This window comes from Nicotiana attenuata, chromosome 6, assembly GCF_001879085.1.
Source record: "Nicotiana attenuata strain UT chromosome 6, NIATTr2, whole genome shotgun sequence".
NCBI lineage: Eukaryota > Viridiplantae > Streptophyta > Magnoliopsida > Solanales > Solanaceae > Nicotiana > Nicotiana attenuata.
In genome coordinates, this window is record NC_031994.1 from 74,781,523 (window position 1) to 74,792,741 (window position 11,219).

Below are 11,219 nucleotides of genomic sequence, written 5' to 3' on the forward strand. Positions count from 1 at the left end.
TCCGGTCCCTCTACTGGTAAATTATTGCAAATTGAATGATTTATCTGGATCTTATGTATATAACCTAAGCCTTTAAGTGTAAATTTTATTTTATATATAATTACCAATTACTGCATATCAAGAAACTTATCTATAATTAGCTAATAAATGCTGATTGTATAAATATTATTACATTATTTGTACATAAAACTTATACTAATTAATCAAAATAAAGAAAATTAAGGAAGGGATCAAAGTTGCAGTCATATCATACTTATTTTTTAACTACCCTAGCTAGTTATGACGTGCCAATGTAGGAAAGAAACGTATATATGTTGCCTCTTTATAACTTATAATTAAGTCTACATAACTACATCTAGCTCGTTCTATCTATTCCCTAGACAAGAAGAGAAGGAAAATGGAACTTCATACTATCCTTCTCTTGTGCATCTCCCTTTTTTGCTGGTTCTTCCTTAGAACATATCTCCATTCTAAATCCAGAAAGCTGCCCCCTGGTCCTAATGGTTTCCCCATAATTGGTTCACTACTAGAGCTAGGTTCAAAACCCAATCATTCACTAGCTAACCTAGCCAAAATCCATGGCCCTCTCATGACTCTCAAACTAGGTTCAGTCATTACCATAGTAGCCTCCTCTCCTGAAACAGCCAAAGAAATACTTCAAAAACACGACAAAACATTATCAGCACGCACTGTTCCTGATGTTATAACCGCCCAACCAAATCCAGAAGCCACCTTAGCTTGGGTCACAGGCGACAAGTGGAGAAACAGAAGAAGAATATGTAGCACACAAATGTTCACTAACCAAAGACTCGATTCACTTCAAGAAATACGTCACGAGAAGGTTGCACAACTAGTGAATCATATGAGAAAGCAGTGTCAAAGCGGTGCAGCTGTTGACATAGGGCGCGTTGCTTTTGCGACGACGTTGAATTTAATGTCGAGCACCATTTTCTCAACTGATATAGTTGACCCGGAATTCGAGACGGCTCAAGAATTTAAGGATTTGGTTTGGAGAATTATGGAGGATTCAGTGAAACCTAACTTGTCTGATTATTTCCCGATTATACGGTGGCTTGATTTACAAGGAGTGAAACGTCATATTAAGCCAGCATATTTAAGGTTGCATGAGATATTTGACCAAGTAATTGAGAAAAGAGTAGAAGATAGAGCGTTAGGGATGAAGAAAACAGGCGATTTCTTGGATGTACTACTTGATCAATGTGAAGAAGAAGGGTCTGGATTTGATCGCCAAACTATCAAGCCTCTTATCCTGGTAATTGTTTTTTTTTTCTTTCTATTTTCGTTTTAATTTTCTTTATGTTTAAGTGAAATTTTCTTTTCATTATTAAAGTGAAAAGGACAATTATCTGTTCCGATAATTCTTTTTCTCTCTTTTTTTTTTTTTTTGAAAGGAGTTTTAAGCTTATCAAATTTGGACATTTTTAGTGCATTTTTTAATATTGCAGTTTGCACTTTTCTTATAGAAAACGATATACTATTGTTAATACTAAAGATCAACGAAGAATAAGTACTGAAACTAAACAAGAAAAAGAAAAGATCAGCTCATCAGCCAATAAAGTCAAACTTATTTTAAGACTTTCAATTATATCACGAAACAAAACACGTTGTGCTATTAGGAGGAATACATGTGGGTTTTCATGAGCCACGATTGATATACGGTCGTCTATGAATCTTCTCCTCCTCCTTTTTTTTTTTTTTTTTTCCTGTTATGTTTTGTTTTTGGAAATGAGTTTTCAAGCTTATTAAAGTTTGAACATTTTATGTAAAGTTGGATGTTGGAGTTGTGAATATACGCATGTGAAGGGACTAATTAATGTTCAACTAAAGCAAGAAAAATAAAGCGTAATCAAAATAATTATTTTGATGAAGAAGGAAGAAAATTTTTATTTCCTTCGTTCAACCAATTTTCTTTTTGGTCCGTTCCAAAAAGAATGACCCCTTTCAAAATTTGGAAATAATTTAGCATAAACTTACAATTCTACCCTTAATGAGAAGTTTTTATAACCACACAAATACTCTTGGCACCTTTTTAACTTATTTAGGATCACAAATTCCAAAAGTCTCAATTTTTTCTTAAACTCTGTGCCCAATCAAACATGTTCAGATAAGGGAGTATTTAACTTTGGTTGGAATTAAAAGAGGGAAGAGAATATTAAACTCTGGATTTGTATGAAGCTAACAGGTTTTTGTATGTGAATGTCATGGCATTTGTGATCTGATGACAGGATTTATTCCTTGCTGGAAGTGACACGTCCGCCATAACAACAGAATGGGCAATGGCAGAACTTCTTCGAAATCCTCAAAAGTTACAGAAAGTAAGAGAAGAAATACTTCAACAAATAGGCACAGAAAGGCCAGTAAAAGAATCAGACATTGAAAAACTGCCTTACCTTCAAGCAGTTGTAAAAGAAGTCATGAGACTTCATCCAGCAGTTCCATTACTTTTACCACACAAAGCTCAAGAAGACACAGAAATATTCGGTTTTATTGTGCCCAAGAACAGCCAAGTTCTCGTAAATGCATGGGCAATTGAGAGAGATCCAAAATACTGGGAAAAACCACTAGAGTTTCTGCCTGAAAGATTCCTCATCAAATCAAGTGTGGATTACAAAGGAAGGGACTTTGAGTATATACCATTCGGCGCCGGCCGGAGAATTTGTCCTGGAATGCCACTTGCTATAAGGATGGTGAATTTGATGTTGGCTTCTATTGTTCAACCATTTAGTTGGAATTTACCAAAAGGGATGGCACCAGAGAATTTGGATATGGAGGAACAGTTTGGACTTACTTTGAGGAAGGCTATTCCTCTTCTTGCCATTCCTAGTATGGAAGAAAATAAGGCCTTGATTTGAGTCTACATATGTTATTTGCCTGTCTATTACCTTAATAAGATTGTCCCTATATGAGTTTGTGATTGTGAGAAGTATATTTTATGTAAAATATGGATGATATATGTACGTGTTTAAAATATTAAGTTGGAGACAAGTAACTTGAAATTACAATAAATAATAACGAACGATCAGCATCTTGGATCAACATTTTGATTTTTATGGCTACTCAATATAAGTTAAGAGTATGTCGATATTTTTTAGTACCATTAAGGCATAGATTGAATGCTAGCATATGTTTAGAACTATCAGAAGTTTCTTTGAGTTTCAACATCTTCATTTTGAATAATTTTCTATTTATTTCTTCTTAATTCCTCATTGGTCGTAGCGTGATACTTGGATTGCAGTGAAGAAAGAAGTGGAACCTGTTCATAATTATCTTAGCATAAATGTCCTTATTGTGAGCCTTATAATAATTTGATCTTTGGGCACGTGTGCATGGCTTTATTGTGGGCCTACCGCCTACAGCTGGGATTGAGTTCAGGGTTTTTCTTAGCCTAAGGCAACAACCATCACTTGCATATAAAAATGAAACATTGACCCTGGTCCCACAACAAGAAACACCGCTACGTCTCACACATATAAAAATTCCGACCGACATCGGTCGGAAATTGGTCAACATTTAACCAAGACCTAGTCATACTTGCATATTATCTACCCAAATAAGTTTTACTTAAAAATTTCAAGTATACCAACCGAAAATTGGTCGGAAATTTTAATTTATTTTTTTCCTGCACAGGATCAATTGGCTTTTTTCCATAACAAAAATATTTTTTTATAATTATTATTAATTGACCGACCAATTTGGTCGGTATTATTTTTTCCCGCCCAGCCGACAGATTTCTGTCGGTATTATTGTTAAATTATTTGTTATTTACAATATCCACATATATATAACAATACACACACACACACACACATACACACACACACGCACACACACATACATACACATAGTCTTGAATGTTTTATTCTCGACCACCTTATTAGTACTTTGCTCGGATACTTCATCAATGAAACAATTGAAAATTCAATCTTATTCGATTAAAACTTACTATAACACATTTAAAAATAAAGTGTCTATAAGATGTAGTGCTATATTAATACTTAATGTGTAGCAACAACAACATATGTATACTTATATATATGTTGTATTAACACTGAGCTTTTGTACAAAATCCCAAGGACTAGTATTACAAGTCATGAGCTTCTAAGAGTTAGAATTTACAAAGATGGTATGAAATAAAGTACATCATTTGTTTGAAATATACATGAACAGATTAAAATTTTAAAGCTACAAAGATCAAGAGGCAGTTATAATCGGAACACAGGTACATCTTCAAATCTAGCTCCCGCGTTACACAGCAACATCAGCATCCAACATCTGCACACAATCTGCATAAGTATAGTATGAGTACAATCGACCCCGGCCCATGTACTCAATAAGTAACAAACCTAACTTAGGTTGAAAGTATCGACGAGCTGGAACAAAGGTAGGAGTCTAACACCAATTGCCAACAACAATTCATAACAACATAATAAAAGTGATAAAAGAAGTAACTCAGAGATATAATGCTCAGCTCGTTCACAGTTCCGAAAAATAGGCATGCTTTTCAAGTATATTAGTGAAAACCCAAATTTTTTAGCGAAATCACCAAAATATGAGTAAGTTTGTAAAACTGTATTTTTTTTCTCCAAAACTTTCAACAGGTAAATGTTTCATTTTCAAATGGCATGAGGAAAATACATCTCTACACCTACATGACAATGTGCATGTGAAGTCATGAATGACGCAATATCGTACAACATGAGAAAAATATATCTCTATGCCTGTATGTCAAGTATGCATGTCGAACACAAAACAACTCAGTGACAAAATTATATGCATACTCTCAGAGTACTCAATCTCACTGTCTCACACTTTCCACTTATCAAGCTCAATCACTCAACACACTCAGTCACTCAGCATTGAACAGGGCAGATCCAGCCCTCAACACTTTCAGTCACTCAGCACTGTACATGGCAGATCCAACCCAAATAAATCTATATCAATTGCGCTCACTGTGGGTGTGCAGAAACTGGAGGGGAAAATCCAACCCAAGCACTATAATAAGCCTATCACGGCATGAATCAACAAAGCCTACTGTAGCGTGCAGCCCGATCCCATCATGAATCAATAATACAGGGCAAACCCAGCCCAAGAATAATAAATCCTGCTGGGGCGTGCAGCCCGATCCCATCAATACCACTCAGAATCCGCCCCTCAGGCCCCAACTCGGTCACCAATCTCTCCAGTCTCTCGGGCTCACAATGTCATAAAAATCAACCAAAATGATGATATAATGTATTAATAAATAGCAACAGAGCCTGAGATATGATATGCAAATGAACGAGTATGACTGAGTATGTAACTGCAATTTAAACAAATAACTCACAGCAGATATGACCTCAGTGGGTCCCGACAGAATAAGCATATAGCCTAAACATGGTTTCTAACATGGATCACAACTCAATTACTCTAGCACGTAGAGATTTCATGGATAAAATAAGATTAGGTAACTACACAGTACTATAGAATCAATTGAGCCATAATTCACATGGTGCATGCCCACACGCCCGTCACCTAGCATGTGCGTCACCTCAACACCAAATACAAATCATGTATATTTAGGGGTTCATACCCTCAATATCAAGTTTAGAAGTGTTACTTACCTCGAACAAGCCAAATCCAATACCGAGCAAGCCAAGCGATACTCTAAAATTGCCATCCCGCGCGTACCGACCTCCGAACGGCTCAGAACTAGCCAAAAGCAACTCAAATACATCAAATAATGCCTAAGGAAACAATTCCAAATGATAAAGGTCGAATCTTTAATCAAAAGCCCAAAGTCAACCAAAAAGTCAAACCCGAGCCCGCACCTCGAAACCCGATAAAACTTACGAAATCCGACAATCCATTCAATTACGAGTCCAACCATACTAGTTTCACTCAAATCCGACTCCGAATCGATGTTCAAAACTCAAAATTCACTATATGAAATTTTAAACAAAAGCCCCTAATTTCTCTTTTGATTCATCCACGAAATGCCAAAAATGAGAATAGATTCATGAAATGTAATCAAAATAGATTTAAGAATGCCTACCCCAATTCGTGTGGTGAAATTCCTCTTCAAAGTCGCCCAAAAACTGGGCTCTAAGTCTCAAAAATGTGAAAAGAAAACGACCAAGTCTCAAAATATAGTTCTGCCTAGGCTTCATCGTATATGCGATCATATCCTCGCATTTGCGACCCTTGCTTCTGCCGGTACAAATTTCTCTTTTGCGAAGAATCTCTGAACCTAGCAGCCATCGCTTCTGCGATCTATTTCCCGCTTCTGCGGTCGCACATTTGCGCATATCGAACCGCATCTGCGGTCGCGCAGATGCGCCCATGCACCCACACCTGCGACCTTCACGCCCAGCTGCCCTTGTCGCTTCTGCGAAGAAAACCCCCCATCTGCGAAGTCTCTTCTACGACCAATATTTTGCAGTTGCCGCTACACCAGAACTAGCAGCCTTAGCAAATTGCAACATGCGACAAACTAATCTGAACCTCGTCCGAAACTCTTCCGAGCTCCTCGGGACCCCGTCCAAATATACCAACAAGTCCCATAACATAACACGGACCTACTCTAGGCCTCAAATCGCGAATAAAAACATCGAAACAACGAATCGCACCTCAAATCGAACTTAATGAACTTTTGAACTTTCATTTTCCAAAACTCGCGCTGAAATATATCAAATCCACCCAAAATGAGCTCAAAATTTTCACACAAGTCCCAAATGAAATAACAAAGCTATTCAAATTTCCGGAACCACAATCCGAACCCGATATCATCGAAGTCAACTCCCGGTCAAACTTATGAACTTTCCAAACCTTCAAATTTCCAACTTTCGCCAAATAATGCCAAAACCTTCTAGAAATATCTAAATGTAAACCCGGGCATACGTCCGAGTCTAACATCACCATCCGGACCTAACGGAACCATCAAACTCTAATTCGAGATCAAAACTAAAATTCAAACTTGGTCTACTCTTCCAACTTTGAAGCTTCAATCATGAAATTCACTCTTCCAAATCAATTTCGAATAACCTGAAAATCAAACCCGACGATTTACATAAGTCATAATACATCTTACAATGCTACTCAAGACTTCAAATATCTGAATGGAATGCAAATGCTCAAAACGACCGGTCGGGTCGTTACATTCTCCCCCACTTAAACATATGTTCGTCCTCAAACATGCCAAGAGTAGTTCAAAAGCCATCAAACCGCCGTGTGACCTTACCATGCACATACCCGGGGATGATCTCACGTCACCCTATTCCATATAGGCCCGACAACACAATATAACTGAAGATCATTACTTTAACCTTAGTCTGTAAGCCTTAGAACCGAATTTCCAACATCCGAAATCCCTTACCAGACCCGAATCTCGCATTTATAATTGTATAAGCCTGAACAAGCTGTATCAAGCCATAACCATAACCCAAGACACAATCACATGATATACCACATAACTGTAATACTCATAGCAACAATTTTCGACCACAGTAGCTGCTCAAAATAACCCAATACTGGTAATAAACCTCATATCGAATAAAACCCTATTCTATAACCTCATATCAAATGCGCCCGGAAATAGGAAATGACTCAAATGAGAGGACCGTCCCGAAAACTCAACAAGTACTACCACAACCGCAATGCTATGAACTCATCATACATAGTAGAACCAAGACATACTAGTCTAACACAAGGGATCATATCTCAACATAATTCCACTACGATGCGTGACCCTATCCAAACACCGGTCCATATGAAATACCTCAAGCCATAATGTTCCAAATCAACAACCACACGCAATTTGACATCAAGTACATAAAGTGCGTGGACATAACTAGGAAGAAGCAAACAATAAGTATACCACAACTAGAAAAGACCATAACCAAGGCGCAATCAACATTCCACACCCCTAATCACCATCTCGTTCGAATTCCACTATAAGGCCTAAACAGAACCGCACCATGTGTGCATATAACCAACAAATCACAACCCCTCGTAGAATAGAGAAGTAACAAATATATCATATCAGAACATGAATAAGCTTAACCCTAACCAAATGGCACATCCCTCAACAATAGCAATAGCAGTTCGGAGTCAATACATCCGACCCGGTGTAGAATACACATCCTCATTGGGCCTACCAACGGTCCCAAATCAACTCTAGTCATCCACAAATAGATAAATAACCCTCCGAAAGTCCACAATGACCTAACCATAATGCATATCATCATCTACTAGCTTTGGCCACATTTTCATAATCCACAACCACAAAACAGTCTGCTTCTGAGAACTCTCAGTCTCTAAATCCATAGAACACACGAGTCACTATATCTGATCCCAACTTCACCGCCCGAATGTCTAACACATATCTCATACACGATCATCTCACGAGGAATACTTTTATTATTCTTTCGTGCCACCTAGAAAAATCTGAATATCTGCAGTCGATCAGCCAGGCGAGTACCGCAATACCAATGAAGCATCCGTAAGTCAAAATATAGTGCGCCTTCTGAATGTACACTCTACTCAGGTAATACCAATTAGTTCCAATATCCGAAATCATTGTGATGCATAAACTCATGATCTTCCTTTTGGAAATGAATCGTATAGTTTCACATGTAAATCCCCATCTCAAACCACACCTCATCTATTATGCCATCATATGAAAAGTACGATAATCTCATAATCAACTTTGAGTCACAAGCAGAATACATATTGGTCAGCCGGAAACCCTCCATTTGATATCATCTAGGAGAAAATCACAATACACAACATGCTCCTCACGCCGGTAGGAAAATATCCATCTCAAATCATGGTAGAAACCATCGAAAACTCTTCGAAACCCATTTGCACATAACCAAGCCATCAGAACTGAATCTCTCTAACTCAACCAAGCCACGCGAGTCGCCAACCCAAGAGTATTGCCACAAAACACCTGTAGAAACTTACCACATCATAAGTACCCAAAGAATTGATCGTATCTATTACCGTGCTGATCCAACCTACTACTAAACTGTCCTATTTCTCCGAGTTCCTTTCGAATTACCTTCAAGTTGACACTTTCCCTTGCCAGAACATTACGATCCTTACCCAAAGCTCACCCCAAGAGATCCTAGCATAAAACTACATCGCCATAAGGACCATAAGTCGGCGTATTCCTTCTTAAGCATCCTAAAAGTACCACAATCGAGACACCTACTCTGAAGAGACCTTCTATGAATCTAAAGTTGTTTCCTTCACCTTCTTGATGCTGAAATGTAGAACTCGACACCATCCGATGCAAATCTCAGATTTTGGCCATATATCAATCCAAAATTCTCAACTACTACTATAAATCTTGAATCCATCAAAACCTTCCCGAGAGTCATCCACTCTGGTCAAATCTCAATTGCACCACCCAAACGGGCCGAACGACTTGTGCCCCACTAGCTTAATAACACCCAAAGAAGTAATCTACACCTCTAAGCAACCAAGTGACCCTTTTCCTTAGTACATCACATCTACTACGAACAACAAACCCGAATCATTCTAAGATTACTATATATCCATCATGTGTAGTACACCATACATCTAGAAATTTCCTTGCTTAAGTTATCCACTAAACCAGCCTTTGCAAGTCATAACCGATCCACAAGTATGCCTCAGACCGAAACCAATACAATACGTAACCATGCAATCAAATTATCGATAGCAGACTCCCCCACTTGGCTCAAAGCCATGGAATAAAACATCAGATAACTTACAATAACCATACCCCATTACTACCATAATACCGCAATGAGATTCAACTAAATCCTTCATAAGCTCGTGTAACACAAACCATCTAATATCTCAAATCATCTGCAAATCTCGCATTCATCCTCGTGATGGTCGGGTCAACTTTCTCAACCAATCCAAACTCAAATCGCAACACCTATACTCACTGGTAGAAAAGGAATCCTCCACACAACAACACATCCGTAGATTACCTCGCAGGTTATAACTCACCTACTTAGCCTCAAACTGACATCTCTCTATACCCTTTCACAACCACAACTACTATGCAATTACTTAATCTTCCCGAGTCTGAACTCATCAACAAGACATGAAAATCTACTTCGTTCCACAATTAAACAACATGAAAAATCTTTAACACTCTCATAACTCGAGACTATATGTCACATCAAGATAGAAATCAAGAACCCAATAGTCCTTTTCACATCTCAAGAAAACTCTTCTCGTCACATTCAAACCACCTAAACACATTCTGCCATCACATCATACTCATTATATAGCCATCCAGCCACTCATCGAGCCATAAATTCCTCTCATAAGGACACTACCAGACATATAAGTCCAAAAGCACGTGCTCACACAACCAAAATCCTCATGCTCAAGCTATAGTCAAAACCCGGTCTCAAGTCCTCTGTACTGGCCCATCATCAGCATACAAAAATCACATCTTGCACCTCATCCATGGAATCACAAACCGTTGAAGTACAGCTGATACCGAGCACTCAAATATGCATACGAGTGCGTGGAAGGAATCAAAGGGATATTCTTCAAGCTGAATCAATGTCGCACGATAAGGAAAGAAAGATGGGAAGATTATCCTAAATGACCTATAGCCTCTCAAAGATAGGTATGGGCATCTTTTACCGATCCGCAAGACTCTACTAGACTCTTGCTAGTGACTCGTAGAACCTATGAACCTAGAGCTCTGATACCAACTTGTCACGATCCAAAATCGAACTAGTCATGATGGCACCTAACCCAACCTGCTAGGTAAGCCAATTTACAATAAAATCAATTCCAATGAAATTTGATGAGACAATAATGATGAAATAACTGAGCTTTTGTACAAAATCCCAACGACTGGTAGTACAAGTCATGAGCTTCTAAGAGATAAAATTTACAAGGCATGAACAATAGCTGTTACTCAAGGTCGTGGACAGGATAGTTCTTTTCATGAACCTTTAGCTGTCTAGACGCGTAGGCAATCACCCTACCGTCCTGCGTCAACACCGCGCTGAGACCAATCCGCGACACATCATAATATACAATATAAGACCCCGAACCTGTAGGCAATACCAATACTGGGACCGTAGTCAAAGTTATCTTGAGCTTTTGAAAGCTATCCTCAGACTCCTCTATCCACCTGAACGGAGCACCCTTCTGGGTCAACCTGGTCATATGTGGTGCAATAGATGAGAAACCCTCTACAAATC

General features: G+C 38.4%; 1 protein-coding gene across 1 annotated transcript; it reads left to right on the forward strand.

Moving 5' to 3' along the window:
- On the forward strand, positions 358-3,057 carry LOC109227221 (geraniol 8-hydroxylase-like). The gene is made up of 2 exons (XM_019392291.1): positions 358-1,273; positions 2,247-3,057. Exons 1-2 carry the CDS (start codon positions 398-400, stop codon positions 2,871-2,873), a joined length of 1,503 nt encoding a protein of 500 aa, XP_019247836.1. The 5' UTR covers positions 358-397; the 3' UTR covers positions 2,874-3,057.